The sequence below is a fragment of the Nerophis ophidion genome, unplaced genomic scaffold, assembly GCF_033978795.1.
Source record: "Nerophis ophidion isolate RoL-2023_Sa unplaced genomic scaffold, RoL_Noph_v1.0 HiC_scaffold_45, whole genome shotgun sequence".
Classification (NCBI taxonomy): Eukaryota; Metazoa; Chordata; class Actinopteri; order Syngnathiformes; family Syngnathidae; genus Nerophis; species Nerophis ophidion.
This window is the reverse complement of record NW_026906967.1, coordinates 667501-687500: the sequence shown is the minus strand read 5'-3', so window position 1 is coordinate 687500 and position 20000 is coordinate 667501. Positions and strand designations below refer to the sequence as shown.

Here is a 20000-nt window from a genome sequence, read left to right as displayed (position 1 = left end):
TCTGCGGTAAAGATTTTACCCAAAAGAAGCATTTCAAAGCACACATGAGAATACACACTGGAGGAAAACCTTTTTCATGTTCAATCTGTGGTAAAAAATCTATTCGAAGGCAAAATTTAAAAACACACATGACAATACACACTGGAGAAAAACCTTGTTCCTTCTCATAATGTGGTAAAAGTTTTGTCATAAGACAAAGTTTAAAAGTAAAAATGAGAACACACTCTGGTGAAAAACCTTTCATATGTTCAGTATGTTGTAAAAGTTATATAGAAAGACGACAATTAAAATTACACATGATATAGCACTCTGGTGAAAAACCATACTCCTGTTCAAGCTGCGATAAAAGCTTTGGTCACCTAAACACTCTTACAGTGCATATGAGAACACACCCATGTGAGAAAGTGTTGAGTTGCAGTGTGTGTGGTGAAAGATTGTCTTCTAAGTACCAGTGTAAGAAACACAAGTGTGCTGGTGAGAACAGCAGCAGCAAATGAAACTGCAGGATTTGAAATAAACTGTCCAGACTTTCATTTTGACTTTCTAACAACATCAGCACATATAACATGTGTGACATTGTTGTTTGTCTAACAATCTGTTTAATATGATTCTAACATTTATAGATTAGAGCAGGGGTGTGCATTATGTCGATCGCGATCGACTGGTCGATCTCGGAGGGTGTGTCAGTCGATCTCAAGCCAGGCATTAAAAAATGTACATAAAAATGAGCAATCATCAATCATACCAAGACTTCACTTTCGTCAGTTGTTTGACATTCTCGGCACCCGAGGATCTTGTGAGATGACGCTGGCTGCTGCGAGCTCATATTCAAGAAAAAAATCACTAACAGGGCGGACGCAGAGAAACACATTTTATTTCTAGAGACTCCGTACCTACTGTCAAAACTCTAAAGACCGACAGCACAGTTCCTGTCTTCACCATAAAAGACCTGTTTCATCCTGCCTGAGCTAACAAAATAAGAGTCTCAGAAAGCTAGCGTGCACAAGCTAGCAAGCTACGGAGTTTGATGCCAATGTATTTCTCCCCCGCCCTCAGCGACCGCTCCCTCTCCTCGCTTGCCCACCCGCACACTCACTGACGTCACTCACCTGCTGCCAGACATTAAAGGGCCACACACATATGCTACTCTCATAACAAAGTGTTTAAAAAGGAGTATGCAAGTTGGACAAATGAGATGCCAAATCCAACCACTTTCATGTGGTATTGGACAGAAAGGAGGACTTTTTTTTTTCCTCCATTTGAAAATGCGGACGTTATCAGCACCACTGTCTAATTCCAATCAATGCAAGTCATCAGAATCAGGTAATACACCAATTTATATTCTTGTCTTCATGAAAGAAAGGAATCTATTTGTGTTAAACATGCTTGTATTATCATTAAACACCATTAACTTGTTAACAAAAATGTCTCTTTCATAAATAAATAAATATAAATTATAAATAGGAATGAGGTAGATCTCCTCGACTTGCTCAATTGAAAAGTAGCTCGCCTGCAGAAAAAGTGTGAGCGCCCCTGGATTAGAGACTTCAGATTAGCGATTTTATTTCAGTCAAGTACATGAGTTAATATACACATTTGTGTACTTTAAAATGAACACAACAGTTTGACTGAAAGGGTGAGAATAAACAGTACATAAAATATGTTACATACAATAAACATTTTATGTGTAGATATATTTATATTTCACTTTTATACTTATTCATAATTGTGTTTTATATGTTTTTATTAAATAATGAAGTGTTACATATTTTATTTTGTAATTGTAGATGATTCCATTGATGAACTCCTTTATATGATGTACATATTTGTTTTACATGTGTTCATACCTTTGCTTTTGAGTACACATAAATCCCTCTTAGTTCATATTTACTGCTTCACATCTGAAACATCTTCTGGACCACTTCTGGAAGCATATTATTATTTACTTTATACATCATTTGAACAGTTGTCTTTTATACAAAAACATTGACTTTAAAAATGTGTGACTTTATGAATCATTTGTTGGTTGTCAATAATCCATTTTATTAATCATCTTCATTACTTTCTTGTGTAATATGATGATTGTGTGATTGTTTGATATGTATGTCCCCAGACTTTTATGCAATAAACAATGTATGTTTCAACTGAAGTTGGGTACAATAATTCTAGTTAATATTTGTAAGTATGTATTTTATTCTATTTAGTATTGCACACCATTGTTTTATTGTTTTCTTTATATGACTTACATGTAGTGTCCAGCTTACTTCATCATCTATATTAACTCCTAAAAATGTGATGACCTTTATTCCTTTCATTTCAATATTATCCATCATAATTTGTGTTTTATATTTTTACAAACTCCAAATATGATAATATTTAGTTGTATTGCAGTTTAGTGACAGTTTATTGATGTGCAGCCATCTTTTTATGGTCAAGTTCTCTCTGGATAAAATAAGATGAGAGTTAAATCAAGCGGTAATGAAGGTGAAGAATGGAAGATTATTATATACATAATTATATATAGATAGTAGTGACAATTAAAGACACTTTCATCCTGTTCATTTGAGCAAAGAAAAAGAGTAAAGTGTAATATTGTAAACAATAGAAGAATATTAATATCAGCAGTCAATATTCCAACATTGTGAAGCTGAGCTATGGTAAAAAATATATTCAGCTTTAAAGGCTTTATGAGAGTGATGTAATTATCACAATCAGAAATACTTTATTAATCCCCGATGGGAAATTAAAATTTTCAGCACTGTTATAAACATGTGAATATTCAATATTATAATGTATGATATGAATACCATAATAAAATGGTACGTTTGGAGATGTGTAATATTTTTTGTATGAACATCCTGAATGTTTTCATGCTAGAATAGTTTTAATTAGTAGACAGTGAAAACAAATGAGGCAGTAATGATAATAATGGTTTGTTTTAAGCCTGTTTATGAATAATTAAAGATAATTAAAATACCAAAATGTAGCTTACATCCTCAGTGAGCTGAACTCCAGCAGTAAAGATGAGAGAAATAATGTGGAAAGGTCAGAAGTCAAATGTTTCTTCAGGTAATACATGGAGCCTCTGCTGCCACCCAGCGGCCGTTGGAAAGAATGCATACATTTTGTTTTGACCTCCTTAAAGCTGCTTTTTACATTCTGTCCTGTTTGTGTCCAAGTCTGTAGTGTGGGCCATAGGACAGAAGGAGGAAATGTCGTTAATAGACTGTGGAGGGCAGCAATACACCTAAGATGTTCTACGAGTCTGCTGGAAATAAAAAGAAGAAGAAGGAGGGGAAAGCCAGATGGCGTTTGATGGAGAAAGTCTAAACGTGGGCATTATTGTTCTGTATTTTTAATCAGTGCATACATGTAAACATATATGTCCTTTAATAGAGTAAACATCAAAAATAATTGTTTGTATCTGAATGCACTTTGTATTTAACACCACCATTCTTAAATATGTTGTTTGTAAGAATGTGGGTGTTGTTGAGAAGATGATGCAGGTGTTCTGTCCAATTTAGCTAACTGTAAAAATGTTATAGTTATTCTAGTTTATTTGTAAAATAAATTGTTTTCCTATATTATATTCTCCTCACTTTATCCAGACAGTCATTAGGACAAAAGACCCTGCAAGGACTTTGCCCTTTCAAAGGGAAACCTATTCACTGTGGCAGGACAGTATCAAGATGAATCCATCACATTTGTATAATCGGCTACGAGGCATTTTATTCTCATTGTACAGCACTTACCTTTGGGCTGATACTGTTGACCAGTTTGACGCGTGCTGAAAGGGAAACTCAGCATGAACTGAAGCCAGCTATCAATCAGAGAAAACAAAATAAAAACAATATAAACAAATAAGGAAATTTGGTTCCAACAGTCAGTTTTCCTCTTTTGGTGCAGTTGACCTTGTTCTTACATTTCTCCTTCCTCCTAAAGTTCCTGTGTTGCCTTTGTGGGCGGAGTTGTGGGACGTGCACAGCTGCTTCCTATTGACCCTGGTGCTACTTAAGCAGCACCTTGACAGCTGGATGGCACTCGGCGATTCCATTACACGGGGGACAAGTATGTGATTAAAGGCTATACATATAAAATGAAAGAGACAAGTGGTAGAACAAATGGATGGATGTACAGTAAAGTTCTGTGGGATGATGTACATAATTAACTTTTCCCAAACGTTCCCATGTTTTCTGAAATTGATCATGTTTGAGGAATTCTAAACAAGGGGGATAAATCATGAGCAACTTTAAAAAACACTTGTCATGTGTAGTTTTATAATAAGAAAAGTAGATCATTAAAAACAAAACTATCCTTCATAACCTCACACATATAATGTTGCCATTTTCTCTAATCTACGTATTGCATAAAGGGGACATGCATATATAACAATATTCATTTTGCAAAAGAGAGTAATAAAGATAATTTAAAGAATGGATTATTGAGACACAAAAAAGGATTCATAGTCACACATTTTAAAATTGTATAAAAGACAATTGTTCGTATGATGTATAAAGTAAATAATAATATGCTTCCAGAAGTGGTCCAGAAGATGTTTCAGATGTGAACCAGTAAATATGAACTAAGAGGGATTTCTGTGTACTCAAAAGCAAAGGTGTGAAAAAAATGTAAAACAAATATATATATCATATAAAGGAGTTCTTTATAACATCATTAATAATGAAAAATCATTTCTGAATACCTCTATACACAAAAAGTATTTGCAACATGTTTTGTCCTGTTTATTCTCACCTTTACAGTCAAAGTGTTGTGTTCACAATGTTGTATATTAAAACATGTACTTGACTGAAAAAAGGAAATAATCTAAAATAGCTCATCTATAAATGTTAGAAACTATGTACTGATGTTTTTAGAAGGTCAAAGTTAAAGTCTGGACAGTTTATTTCAAATCCTGCAGTTTCATTTGCTGCTGCTGTTCTCACCAGCACACTTGTGTTTCTTACACTGGTACTTAGAAGACAATCTTTCACCACACACACTGCAACTCAACACTTTCTCTCATGGGTGTCTTCTCATGTGTCTTTTCAAATGCTGACTTTGTAAAACACTTTTACAACATACTGAACATGTAAAAGGTTTTTCTCCAGTGTGTTCTCACGTGTTCTTTCAAATAGTGCCGTTGCGCAAAATATTTACTGCAGATTGAACAGGAAAAAGGTTTTTCTCTAGTGTGTATTCTCATATGCTTTTTGAAATTTTCCCTTCGAGTAAAATCTTTACCGCAGATTGAACATGAAAAGGGTTTTTCTCCAGTGTGTGTTCTCATGTGTACTTTCAAATGTTGACTTCGTGTAAAACCTTTACCACATTCTGAGCAAGAAAAAGGTTTTTCTCCAATGTGTGTTCTCATGTGTCTTTTCAGACGACAATGGTATTTAAAAGTTTTGTGAGAGTGAGAAGATGTGAAGTGAGTGTTGTCAGTGTGACATGTCTTATCATCTTTAGAGTCTTCATCATCAGTGTCAGGAGAGTGTGACGTTGTGTCCTCACTATCTGATAGTGGAGCTAAGAGCTTGTCTGCTTGTGATCCTCCACAGTGGTCTCCATCAGCTTCTGTTGTCATGTGTTGTGTTGAGCTGCTGCTTGGAGGCTCCCCCCCTCCCCTCTCCTCACTTTCACCTTTCACCTCATCATCTTCACTCTTCACAGGGACACCAGTCACTGGCATCTTGGTGACATCAACCTCCTCCAGTCCTTCAAGATGCTCTCCCTGCTGACTGATGCTGTGCTCTTCCTCTTCCTCTTTAATGTGGGGGGTCAGTGGGTCCTCCTCTTCCTTTTAATGTGAGGGGTCAGTGGCTCTTCCTCTTTAATTTGAGAGCTCAGTGGGTCCTCCTCTTCCTCCTTAATATGAGGGCTCAGTGGATCCACCGCTTCCTTTTCAAAATGGGGTGTCAGTGGGTCCCCCTCTTCCTCTTTAAAATGGCTTATCAGTGGCTCCTCCTCTTTCTTTTTAAAATGGGGAGTCAATGGGTCCTCCTCTTCCTCTTTGATGTGAGTGGTCAGTGGGTCATCCTCTTCTGCTTTAAAATGGGGGATTAGTGGGTGTTCCTCTTCCTTTTTAATGTCGGAGGGCTTTGGCTTCATCCTAAATATATAAATATATAATATATAAACTATCAGACTGCATGGTGGGTAGTAGTGGCTTTCAGTAGGCCTTTAAGTCAGGACTTTGGCAAGGCCATTCTAAAACCTTAATTCTAGCCGGATTTAGCCATTCCTTCACCACTTTTGACGTGTGTTTGGGGTCATTGTCCAGTTGGAACACCCAACTGCGCCCAAGACACAAAGTCTGGGCTGATGATTTTAGTTTTTCCTGAAGAATCTGGAGGTAATCCTCCTTTTTCTTTGTCCCATTTGAAGCACCAGTTCAATTAACAGCAAAACAGGCCCAGAGTACAATACTACCACCACCATGCTTGACGGTAGGTTGGTGTTCCTGGGATTAAAGGCCTCACCTTTTTTCCTCCAAATATATTGCTTGATATTTAGGCCAAACAGCTCAATTTTTTGTTTCATCTGACATCACATGGACAAAGATAAGACCTTCTGGAGGAAATGTCTGTGGTCAGATGAAACAAAAAGTGAGCTGTTTGGCCACAATACCCAGCAATATGTTTGGAGGCGAAAAGGTGAGGCCTTTAATCCCAGGATTCCTGTCATCAAGCGTGATGGTGGTATTGTTATGCTCTGGGCCTGTTTTGCTGCCAGTGAAACTGCTGCTTTACATCGAGCGAATGGGAAAATAAAAAAAAAGAGGATTTGCTCCAAATTCTTCAGGACAAGCTATAATCATCAGCCCAGAGGTTGGGTCTTGGGCGCAGTTGGGTGTTCCAACAGGACAATGACCCCAAACACACGTCAAAAGTAGTAAAGGAATGGCTAAATCAGACTAGAATTAAGGTTTTAAAATGGCCTTCCCAAAGTCCTGACTTAAACGTGTGGACAATGCTAAAGAAACAAGTCCATGTCAGAAACCCAACACATTTAGCTGTACTGCACCAATTTTGTCAAGAGGAGTGGTCAAAAATTCGAGCAGAAGCTTGTGGATGGCTACCAAAAGCGCCGTATTGCAGTGAAACTTGCCAAGGAACATGTAAGCAAATATTAACATTGCTGTATGTACACTTTTGACCCAGCACATTTGCTCACATGTACAGTAGACCCATAATAAATTCATAAAAGAAGCAAACTTCATGAATGTTTTTAGTGAGCAACAAGTATGTGCTCCAATCACTACATCACAAACACATAAGGGTTGTAGAAATGATTGCAAACTGAAGTCAGCCATGACATGATGTTCTTTACACGTGTATGTAAACTTTTGAGCACGACTGTACATGAAGACAGACACACTAAATGGATTGCGCTCTCTATTTTGCTCATTTCAGAGACTCTGGGCAGGAGTTAAGTAGATGAGGTTTGCACATGTTTTAATACACACAAATCTTTAGTACAAACCCCGTTTCCATATGAGTTGGGAAATTGTGTTCGATGTAAATATAAACGGAATACAACGATTTGCAAATCCTTTTCAAGCCATATTTAGTTGAATATGCTACAAAGACAACATATTTGATGTTCAAACTCATAAACTTTGTTTTTTTGTTGCAAATAATCATTAACTTTAGAATTTGATGCCAGCAACATGTGACAAAGAAGTTGGGAAAGGTGGCAATAAACACTGATAAAGTTGAGGAATGCTCATCAAACACTTATTTGGAACATCCCACAGGTGTGCAGGCTAATTGGGAACAGGTGGGTGCCATGATTGGCTATAAAAGCAGCTTCCATGAAATGCTAAGTATTTCACAAACAAGGATGGGGTGAGGGTCACCAATTTGTAAGCAAATTGTCGAACAGTTTTAGAACAACATTTTTCAACGAGCTAATGCCAGGAATTTAGGGATTTTACCATCTACGGTCTGTAAAATTATCAAAAATTTCAGAAAATTTGGAGAAATCACTGCACGTAAGCGATGATATTACGGACTTTTGATCCCTCAGGCGGTACTGCATCAAAAAACGACATCGGTGTGTAAAGGATATCACCACAGGGGCTCAGGAACACTTCATAAGACCACTGTTAGTAACTACAGTTGGTCGCTACATCTGTAAGTGCAAGTTAAAACTCTACTATGCAAAGCCAAACCCATTTATCAACAATATCCTGAAATGCCACAGGCTTGGCTGGGCCCGAGCTCACCTAAGATGGACTGATGCAAAGTGGAAAAGTGTTCTGTGGTCTGACGAGTCCACATTTCAAATTATATTTGGAAACTGTGGACGTGTTGTCCTCCAGAACAAAGAGGAAAATAACCATCTGGATTGTTATAGGCGCAAAGTTGAAAAGCCAGCATGTGTGATGGTATGGGGGTGTATTAGTGTCCAAGGCATGGGTAACTTACACATGTGTGATGGTATGGGGGTGTATTAGTGCCCAAGGCATGGGTAACTTACACATGTGTGATGGTATGGGGGTGTATTAGTGCCCAAGGCATGGGTAACTTACACATGTGTGATGGTATGGGGGTGTATTAGTGAACAAGACATGGGTAACTTACACATGTGTGATGGTATGGGGGTGTATTAGTGCCCAAGGCATGGGTAACTTACACATGTGTGATGGTATGGGGGTGTATTAGTGAACAAGACATGGGTAACTTACACATGTGTGATGGTATGGGGGTGTATTAGTGCCCAAGACATGGGTAACTTACACATGTGTGATGGTATGGGGGTGTATTAGTGAACAAGACATGGGTAACTTACACATGTGTGATGGTATGGGGGTGTATTAGTGAACAAGACATGGGTAACTTACACATGTGTGATGGTATGGGGGTGTATTAGTGAACAAGACATGGGTAACTTACACATGTGTGATGGTATGGGGGTGTATTAGTGCCCAAGGCATGGGTAACTGAATGGGAAAGAATTCCACTTTCAAAGCTTCAACAATTAATTTCCTCAGTTCCCAAAGGTGCCCTGTGATGAGGTGGCGACTTGTCCAGGGTGTACACCGCCTTCCGCCCGATTGTAGCTGAGATAGGCGCCAGCGCCCCCCGCGACCCCAAAAGGGAATAAGCGGTAGAAAATGGATGGATGGAGTTCCCAAAGGTTTATTGAGTGTTGTTAAAAGAAAAGGTGATGTAACACAGTGGTGAACATGCCCTTTCCCAACTACTTTGGCACGTGTTGAAACCATGAAATTATAAGTTAATTATTTTTTCCCCCAAAAAAACAAAGTTTATGAGTTTGAACATCAAATATGTTGTCTTTGTAGTGCATTCAATTGAATATGGCTTGAAAATGATTTGCAAATCATTGTATTCCATTTATATTTACATCTAACACAATTTCCCAACTCATATGGAAAGGGGGTTTGTAGATCAGGCCCTTGATGTTCTTTATCATTAGCACTCATCAAAAGTTGGCTGTGATACTTTCTATTGCGTGCGCTTACACCAGTATCAAGGAGGGAAGCTTTTATTTCCCTGCTAAACTTGTAACAGGTGTCTACATCACACATTAAAACAGCAAGTTTGCAAGTTAACCCTTACAAAGATACCAACAATCCAGAATGTAACAGAAGGTCAATATTATATTGAATATGGCTGACATAAAGGTGTATAACAAAGATGAATAAATGATATTAATAACTTCAACTTACAAAGTGTGTGAGTGATGCTTCTTCACCACTGCTTTGTTTATTGTTCTGGTTTCCAAGAAAGAGAAGATGTTTTACTTAGCAGCTGGATGGTATTGGGCTGAAATGAAAGAGAAAGCAGGTGAAATTCACATCTCATGAATGACAGCAGATACTTTTGTGTCCCTCACCTTGTCTGCTTGGGCGACGCTTGATGATGAAGATGAAGATGATGATGGGGGTGGGGGCCGCCAGGAGGAGCACCACAGCGAGGACCGCCAGCGTGGCAGTGACGCTCACGTTGCCTGTTGGTATGGTATGATTGATTTGTTTGACAAGTCACATGAAGGAACATCAGGTGCTTCCATTGACACTATTCAACATGTGTCTTTCTCACCTTCATGGCTTGCTTCTTCTCTCCAGCTTGGTGACCAGGTCCTCCTTCACGCCAGACAGCTGGAACACACATTCCTACTTGCCCTCCACCTCCACCCACATCTGGAAGGTTCCGTCGTGGTTGAGGAGCAGCTCTCCATGCTCCACCTCCTCCATCTGCTCGCCATCTTTCCTCCAAAACAAGTGGGCTCGGTCGGGGTAGAAACCTGTCGCCGTGCAGCTGACCGGAGAGGATGGACTCTTCTGGAGGAGGAACACCTTTGGAAGCTCTGCCCAGGAAGTCACGTGTGAATGGAGGATGACGTGGAGAGAAGATGGATGTAAAGATGGAGAGAAATGGAGAGAATGGAGGAATAGATGTAGAGAATAGAAGCGAATAAAGGTAAAGATGGAGAAAAAAGGAGAAAACGGAGGTAAAGATGGAGAGAAAAGGTGAGAATGAAGGTAAGGATGGAGCAAATAAAAGGTAAAGAAGGAGAAAATGCAGTTAAGATAGAGAAAAAAGGAGAGAATAGAAGTAAAAAGAAAGAGAAAAGGAGAGAATGGAGGGTATTATGGAGAGAAGAGGCAATAATGAAGATAAAGATAGAGAGAAAAGGAGGAAAGGGAGAATGAAGGTAAAGATGGAAAGAATGGAGGTAAAGATGTATAAGGCTTGAAAAAAAATGATCCTCTTGGATCACATTTTTCAGGGCCTTACTTGGCACCAAAACTCTCCAAATCTTGCAAGCAAAAAATGAAATAATTTAGGAGCCCCGAAGCCAAACATCAAATATTAACTCTTGAAAATGTGAATGATTGTGCCCCTCGCCCCAGATTCACGTATCGCCACCAACATCACCAGCGGCGTCTATCATGACAGGAGGAACGTAAAAGTCTCAAGAACCCCTATTTGAGAGCCAAAAGGAAGTCGGCCATTTTGGTTTCCATCAGCCATGTTGAAGGCAAAAAGGGGTGGTACTTGAACAAACTCCTCCTCGGGACTTTGACCAAACTTTGACCTGATGGCTCGCCACACAACTTGACACATTTATAACACAGCTCCACAAACTGAGATTGTACTCAGAGTTGGTACAAATGATGTTGATGACACCCTGTCGTGCAGAATGGGTCAGTACCTGTCGGTACCCATTGGTGGTGGGCGGAGCCTGGCGGCCAAAACTGCCCCTCGCCATCAACCATCAAGTTGTCTTTACTTCTCTTTAGATGATGGGATCTCCTTGCAAACTGATATGAGGCCTTTAGGTCGGGGTCTGATCATGACTAGTCATTGATATCAACACAAACATTGCCCCCTTGTGGTGGAAAATTATAACAGTCATAACTTCCTTCCACATTCTCCAATCTTCCTTTTTATTTTATTTATAGTGGGTCGAGATCATCGTCATTCTACATCCTGTACGCAAATACAAAATGACTTTTTCATACTCGGCACATTTTCTAAAATAATCTTGTTAATATGCTCAATAAGGTTCTATTCAAATGTAATACATGTAATACGTAAGACTTTATTTGCACACTTAAGGAGATAAGTTTTCAGGTGAAAAAGATGCCACCTCACTAAAAAGATTATTGTTTAACTATTTATTTTCCATGCATTAATTTAGATCCAGAACAAACATTGTTATATATCTTATTATATTATAATCATTACTATAATTGAATGTAAGTTTGTGTAAAATATTTTCACACAACAAAGTGTGAATACATGTTATAAAGTGTGGGGTTGAGTTATAATTGATATAATACAATTAGGTATGGCAAATGCATTTTGTTTACTTGCCAACTATTCAAATTATATTTAATATACATATTTAAATAATGTCATGTAATAGGACTTCAACATTATTTATGTTAATGAAATAGTTTATTTGCTAACCAGTTCTACTTCTGATTATCTTTTTTTTTTTTATTGAACAATTAAAAATACATAAACAATGTTTAGACACATTAAGGTACTGTCAATACAATATGAGTCAATGTTTTTTTAATATTTTACTCAGCAATATAATAAACATCACATTAAATCCAATCCTCCGACAAACAAAACCCGTCAAAGAAAGTAAAAGTAAATATGAGAGACCATAACAATAAAATTAAATTTAAAAATATAAATAAATAATAAACTTGTGCTTGAACATACTTATTTAAAACCACTTAAATTATTTCAGTAAATATAATAATTTAAGTGTTTTTTCTATTTTGTACAATCTTCCAAGACTGAATTAATAAATTGAAATCATTAACACAATGTTAGAATTTGTATTTCACTTTAAGAAAGAGACTTTTGTTTATGAGAGCAAATGTTTCACACTTTATAAACATTGAAATTAATTCACGACACGATTCACGCATGCGCGAAGATCACGTCACTTCCTGGACTTACAATTGGTTTTATGACGGAGGTCCTGCGACATCACGTTCTGTGATATTTGAATGTTTTATTAATGTTTTGTATAGAAATAGATTATCTAGGATTAAACTGGAATAACAATAAAAACACGTGGAAGGGTACATTTAAATAAATCAGGCAGTAATATCGCTACAATTTCTAGCACTTTCACTCTTGTCATTGCAATAAATGTCGCACGGGGGCGCCACTGAACCCCAACATTAAAGCTTTGTTTGATATACTTTGAATTTATTTTTGAAAAACAAGACACTCTTTTACATCACGTTGTATTTCAAATAAATATTACAGGTTATAAAAGCATGGTAACAGTGACAACAGGCAATATCTTATATAGAGCTACCTCTTCGTCCGCTCGGCTGTGACGTCATTCCCAGCTTCCGGGGAAAACAGAAGACATCAGAAAGAGCACATCGAAGGAGAAAGACGCTAATAAGTCAGTCCTATTATTTGTTCTCCAGTTTGAAATATTTTTGTCTTATAAAATACATCTTTGATTCTTTATTCAAGGATAAAGTGCTAGATGCACTGTGCCGCTTCTGGTGCTATCTTTGCTTGTTAGTTAGCTTAGCTCGCTAGTTAGCTTAGCTTGTTAGCTGCTAACAAAGAGACGCGCACGTTATCAACACATCGCTAAGTAGAGATCAAGTGATTGATTGATTGATACTTGTATTAGTAGATTGCACAGTACAGTACATATTCCGTACAATTGACCACTAAATGGTAACACCCCAATAAGTTTTTCAACTTGTTTAAGTCGGGGTCCACGTTAATCAATTCATGGTAAGTGTGAGTAAAGTGTTGTGATTGTGTGAAAATGTGCCAAAGAACCATAGCAAAGTATGAGGAGGAACTCATACAGTACTATGTAGAAAGTAGCATTTAAAGTACAAAAATACTGCAGGAAAATAAATGAAAATATAATTTCAAATGGGTAAAAGGCTATGTATATTCTTAGTTATAAGTAGCCGCAACCTGTATATTTTCTTTTGGATAAGGACTTCCACATGTTGGTGGTATAGCAGGCAAACAAATTAGAACCTTTTATTGAGTGAAATCTGGGTTGAATGTGATTTTTACAACTACCTTTGGTGTTATAATGGTGAATATATTTTGAAGTATCTAGACAGGTACATGGGTATTTTAGTGGTATGGTGTATCTTGTACACCAGACCAACTGCAAGAAGATGTACTCTGTCGGCCACCAAGAGCCTCCCCATGTTAAGGAAATGGTTGGCGGAAAGGTGAGCCCGAGATGGACGGTTGAGTAGAAGCCCAATCATTTTGTTTTGGGCTGTCTAGAGTTGGTTTTTCAGGGCTTTTAAGGCGTCACGGTACCAAACATGAACTCCGTAGTCAAAGTGAAGTTAAATGAGTGCTTGTGTTAGAGTCTTAAAGGGGAACATTATCACCACACCTATGTAAGCATCAATATGTACCTTGAGGTTGCAGAAAAAAGACCATATATTTTTTTAACCGATTTCCAAACTCTAGATGGGTGAATTTTGCTGAATTAAACGCCTTTTTATTATTCGCTCTCGGAGTCAATAATAGAGGGAATCAATCTGCAATTTTCTCAATCGCATTACAAACACCGAGTCAAATCAGCTCTGTTATTTTCCATTTCTTCGACAGTTTTCTGTACCTTGGAGACATCATGCCTCGTCAGTGTGTTGTCGGAGGGTGTAACAACACTAACAGGGAGGGATTCAAGTTGCACCACTGGCCCAAAGATGCCAAAGTGGCAAGAAATTGGACGAAATTTGTTCAAAATACGAGGGTGTGGGGAAAGCCGACGAAATGGTCAGTGGTTTGTTCCGCACACTTTACCGACGACAGCTATGCTACGACAGAGATGGCAAGAATGTTTGGATATCCACTGACACTCAAAGCAGATGCATTTCCAACTATAAAGTCAAATAAATCTGCCGCCAGACCCCCATTGAACGTGCCGAAGTGTGTGAGCTATTCAGGGACAAAGGAACTTGATAGCACGGCAAGCAGTTTGTTCCCGCAGATGAGCGAGCTAAACCCCCTTGATGTCTTGGCTCACACCGCTTCTACCGAAGATGATCAAGTGAAGAATATGGGCCCTAGTTTCCCTGGCCTGCTGACATCAACTCCAAAACTGGACAGATCAGCTTTCAGGAAAAGAGAGCGGATGAGGGTATGTCTACAGAATATATTAATTGATGAAAACTTTATTCATTACTCGCGGTTTTACGTAAATAAATATACTGAAACTGTGTTTACCAATAATTTAGCTTAAAAACATTTATTTTTTTCAATCATTTGAGTACATTCGGGTAGTCTTGTGTAATGCAGTATTTTCTGTCTCTTTAGGTATGGTTAACCTGAGTGAAGTCTCCCCATTATTTTGTTACAGGTGTTACAGGACATTTTTTCGAACTCTTATCGACATTCCACTGAAGAGGATGATTATCAAACTTTTTCAAGAGCGGATATTGGAGTTCAGATATACCCTGATGTGAAGTCTAAAGGTAACAATTAATGTTCGAGTACGCTGTGGAATACTCATGATACCGGAGATGGGAAATAGTACGATTAAAATACTTATCACAATGATAAATTCATATTTCACAGGTGTCCAGGTATTTCTACCCACCAGCGGGGTGATCCTACTATGTAAGAACTAGGGTTGTACGGTATACTGGTATTAGTATAGTACCACGATACTAATTAATCATATTGGGTACTATACCACCTCTAAAAAGTACTACTTCTATGAGTACAGCAATGTTTTTAGGCATCACATCTTCTTTCATTTAAAAAAAAAAAAGAATATTATGTTTATAAACTCAGAAAATATGTCTCTGGATACATGAACACTTGAATATGACCGATGTTAGATCATGTAACTACCTTGTATCAGATTGATACCCATATTTGTGGTATCATCCAAAACTACTGTAAAGTATCCAAACAACAGAAGAATAAGTGATTATTAAATTTTAACAGAAGTGTAGATGGTACATGTTGTAACAGAAAATAAGAAGATATTAACAGTAAATGAACAAGTAGATTAATAATCCATTTTCTATCACTTGTCTTTTGTAATTTTGACATAAAAATAGAATATAAATGACACAATATCCATCCATCCATCCATCCATCCATCATCTTCCGCTTATCCGAGGTCGGGTCGCGGGGGCAACAGCCTAAGCAGGGAAACCCAGACTTCCCTCTCCCCAACCACTTCGTCTAGGTCTTCCCGGGGGTTCCCGAGGCGTTCCCAGGCCAGCCGGGAGACATAGTCTTCCCAACGTGTCCTGGGTCTTCCCCGTGGCCTCCTACCGGTTGGACGTGCCCTAAACACCTCCCTAGGGAGGCGTTCGGGTGGCATCCTGACCAGATGCCCGAACCACCTCATCTGGCTCCTCTCGTTGTGGAGGTGCAGCGGCTTTACTTTGAGTCCCTCCCGGATGGCAGAGCTTCTCACCCTATCTCTAAGGGAGAGACCCGCCACACGGCGGAGGAAACTCATTTCGGCCGCTTGTACCCGTGATCTTGTCCTTTCGGTCATGACCCAAAGCTCATGACCATAGGTGAGGATGGGAATGTAGATCAACCGGTAAATTGAGAGCTTTGCCTTCCGGCTCAGCTCCTTCTTCACCACAACGGATCGGTACAACGTCCGCATTACTGAAGACGCCGCACCGATCCGCCTGTCGATCTCACAATCCACTCTTCCCTCACTCGTGAACAAGACTCCTAGGTACTTGAACTCCTCCACTTGGGGCAGGGTCTCCTCCCCAACCCGGAGATGGCATTCCACCCTTTTCCGGGCGAGAACCATGGACTCGGACTTGGAGGTGCTGATTCTCATTCCGGTCGCTTCACACTCGGCTGCGAACCGATCCAGCGAGAGCTGAAGATCCCGGTCAGATGAAGCCATCAGGACCACATCATCTGCAAAAAGCAGAGACCTAATCCTGCGGTTACCAAACCGGAACCCCTCAACGCCTTGACTGCGCCTAGAAATTCTGAGCTGCAACCTTATCGTGGTAGAGGAGTTTGCGTGTCCCAATGATTCTAGGAACTATGTTGTCCGGGGGCATAAATCCCCCTGGTAGGGTCTCCCAAGGCAAACAGGTTCTAGGTGAGGGATCAGACAAAGAGCAGCTCGAAGACCTTTATGAAGAAGAAAAACATGGACCCAGATTTCCCTCGCCCGGACGCGGGTCACCGGGGCCCCCCTCTGGAGCCAGGCCCGGAGGTGAGGCAACATGGGTCACCACCCATAGCAGGGGCCATAGAGGTCGGGTGCAATTTGAGCTGGGCGGAAGCCGAAGGCAGGGCACTTGCCGGTCCGATCCTCGGCTACAGAAGCTAGCTCTTGGGACGTGGAACGTCACGTCACTGGGGGGTAAAGAGCCTGAGCTAGTGCGCAAAGTCGAGAAATTCCGGCTGGATTTAGTCGGACTCACTTCGACGCACAGCAAGGGTTCTGGAACCACTTCTCTCAAGAGGGATTGGAGCCTCTTCCACTCTGGCGTTGACGGCAGTGAGAGGCGACGGGCTGGGGTGGCAATTCTTGTTTCCCCCCGGCTCAAAGCCTGCACGTTGGAGTTCAACCCGGTGGACGAAAGGGTAGCCTCCCTCCGCCTTCGGGTGGGGGGACGGGTCCTGATGGTTGTTTGTGCTTATGCACCAAACAGCAGTTCAGAGTACCCACCCTTTTTGGGAAGACTTGAGGGAGTACCGGAACGTGCTCCCCCGGGTGATTCCCTTGTCCTACTGGGGGACTTCAACGCTCACGTTGGCAACGACAGTGAAACCTGGAGAGGCGTGATTGGGAAGAATGGCCGCCCGGATCTGAACCCTAGTGGTGTTTTTTTATTGGACTTTTGTGCTCGTCACAGTTTGTCCATAACAAACACCATGTTCAAACATAAGGGTGTCCATATGTGCACTTGGCACCAGGACACCCTAGGCCGCAGTTCCATGATCGACTTTGTAGTTGTGTCATCGGATTTGCGGCCTTATGTTTTGGACACTCAGGTGAAGAGAGGGGCGGAGCTTTCTACCGATCACCACCTGGTGGTGAGTTGGCTGCGATGGTGGGGGAGGATGCCGGACGGACCTGGGAGGCCCAAACACATTTTGAGGGTCTGCTGGGAACGTCTGGCAGAGTCTCCTGTCAGACAAAGTTTCAATTCCCACCTCCGGAAGAACTTTGAACATGTCACGAGGGAGGTGCTGGACATTGAGTCCGAGTGGACCATGTTCCGCACCTCTATTGTCGAGGCGGCAGATTGGAGCTGTGGCCGCAAGGCAGTTGGTGCCTGTCGGGGCGGCAATCCTAAAACCCCTTGGTGGACACCAGCGGTGAGGGATGCCGTCAAGCTGAAGAAGGAGTCCTATCGGGTCCTTTTGGCTCATAGGACTCCGGAGGCAGTGGACAGGTACCGACAGGCCAAGCGGTGTGCAGCTTCAGCGGTCGCGGAGGCAAAAACTCGGACATGGGAGGAGTTCGAGGAAGCCATGGAAAACGACTTCCGGACGGCTTCGAAGCGATTCTGGACCACCGCCCGCCGCCTCAGGAAGGGGAAGCAGTGCACTATCAACACCGTGTATGGTGCGGGTGGTGTTCTGCTGACCTCAACTGCGGATGTTGTGGATAGGTGGAAGGAATACTTCGAAGACCTCCTCAATCCCACCAACACGACTTCCTATGAGGAAGCAGTGCCTGGGGAATCTGTGGTGGACTCTCCTATTTCTGGGGCTGAGGTCGCTGAGGTAGTTAAAAAGCTCCTCGGTGGCAAGGCCCCAGGGGTGGACGAGATCCGCCCGGAGTTCCTTAAGGCTCTGGATGCTGTGGGGCTGTCTTGGTTGACAAGACTTTGCAGCATGGCGTGGACATCGGGGGCGGTACCTCTGGATTGGCAGACCGGGATTTTGGTTCCTCTCTTTAAGAAGGGGACCGGAGGGTGTGTTCCAACTATCGTGGGATCACACTCCTCAGCCTTCCCGGTAAGGTTTATTCAGGTGTACTGGAGAGGAGGCTACGCCGGATAGTCGAACCTCGGATTCAGGAGGAACAGTGTGGTTTTCGTCCTGGTCGTGGAACTGTGGACCAGCTCTATACTCTCGGCAGGGTTCTTGAGGGTGCATGGGAGTTTGCCCAACCAGTCTACATGTGCTTTGTGGACTTGGAGAAGGCATTCGACCGTGTCCCTCGGGAAGTCCTGTGGGGAGTGCTCAGAGAGTATGGGGTATCGGACTGTCTTATTGTGGCGGTCCGTTCCCTGTACGATCAGTGCCAGAGCTTAGTCCGCATTGCCGGCAGTAAGTCGAACACATTTCCAGTGAGGGTTGGACTCCGCCAAGGCTGTCCTTTGTCACAATATGTTACTGCATATGTGAGCAGACTAAATTAGGAGCTTTTGTTTATTTACTTACTGTACTACTAGAAGACAAGTTGTCTTGTATGTTCACTATTTTATTTAAGGACAAACTTGCAATAAGAAACATATGTTTAATGTACCCTAAGATTTTTTTTTGTTAAAATAAAGCCAATAATGCAGCACTTTGTGGTCACTTTTATTTAGAAAATTATCGAAATACATTTTGGTATAGGTCCCTGTACCAAAATATTGTTATCGGGACAACTCTAGTAAGAACGGAACTCGTCGGTCGATTCTTTGACTAATTTAGTAGTCTTATTTTCACTGGAGGGATTAGTCTCTACGATGCAGCCAAGATAGGTAATCTCATTTTTGTTTGTTATAATATTGTCACCCACTTTGACTGTGAAGTTATTTACTTTTTTGAGGTTAGGAATTGACCCAAAGACCTGTGTACTTGCAAGTACCGGGGCGAGTCTTATTTCGGCAGTTTGTCATTGAAAGCCTTGCTAGTCTAGGTCTTGAGGATTGTAGCTTCGCTTATTTTGTGGCCGTCAGCCTCGGTTCTATATTCTTTATGGGTATAGAAAATGATGGAATGGTCACTTAAAGGCCTACTGAAAGCCACTACTAGCCACCACACAGTCTGATAGTTTATATATCAATGATGAAATATTAACATTGCAACACATGTCAATACGGCCTTTTTAGTTTACTAAATTACAATTATAAATTTCCCGGGAGTTTCGTCTTGGAAACGTTGTGTAATGATGATGTGTACGCAAGACGTCACGGGTTTATAGGAAGTATGAGCGCTGCACACACACACAGCTAAAAGTCGTCTGCTTTAACCGCATAATTATACAGTATTTTGGACATCTGTGTTGCTGAATCTTTTGCAATTTGTTCAATTAATATTGGAGAAGTCAAAGTAGAAAGATGGAGTTGGGAAGCTTTAGCCTTTAGCCACACAAACACACAGTGATTCCTTGTTTAAAATTCCTGGAGGTGAAACTTTCCTATGGATCAGAGCGCGGTCAAGCCAACATAGATCCCTACCAAATGTCACCCAGCAGGTTTCGGTGAGAAAATTGTGGTTAAAAAGTCAGTTCTTACCGCAGAAAAGCTGAGCTTGTGCCGTCCATAGCTGCCGTCG

General features: G+C 40.8%; 3 protein-coding genes across 7 annotated transcripts in view; 2 read left to right on the top strand and 1 right to left on the bottom strand.

The window, feature by feature from the left end:
• The window catches only part of LOC133546850 (zinc finger protein 544-like), a 13592-nt gene extending 12533 nt beyond the window's left edge, over positions 1–1059 (top strand). Inside the window, exon 2 of the mRNA XM_061892688.1 lies at positions 1–1059. This exon is cut by the window's left edge and continues 1590 nt beyond it. The gene's annotated coding sequence lies outside the window, so the exon portion shown is untranslated.
• LOC133546834 (gastrula zinc finger protein XlCGF57.1-like) overlaps positions 1–20000 on the bottom strand; it is a 166566-nt gene that overhangs the window by 56846 nt on the left and 89720 nt on the right. The window lies entirely within an intron of this gene.
• Positions 12844–20000, top strand: part of LOC133546826 (zinc finger protein 33A-like) — a 45758-nt gene continuing 38601 nt past the window's right edge. For 3 of the 5 annotated variants that reach the window (XM_061892657.1, XM_061892655.1, XM_061892652.1), the window contains exons 1-2: positions 13266–14643; positions 14863–14977. In XM_061892657.1, the coding sequence (XP_061748641.1) occupies positions 14134–14643; positions 14863–14977 (625 nt within the window). In that variant the 5' untranslated portion in view covers positions 13266–14133. The other 2 variants (XM_061892654.1, XM_061892656.1) reach the window with 2 other exon arrangements.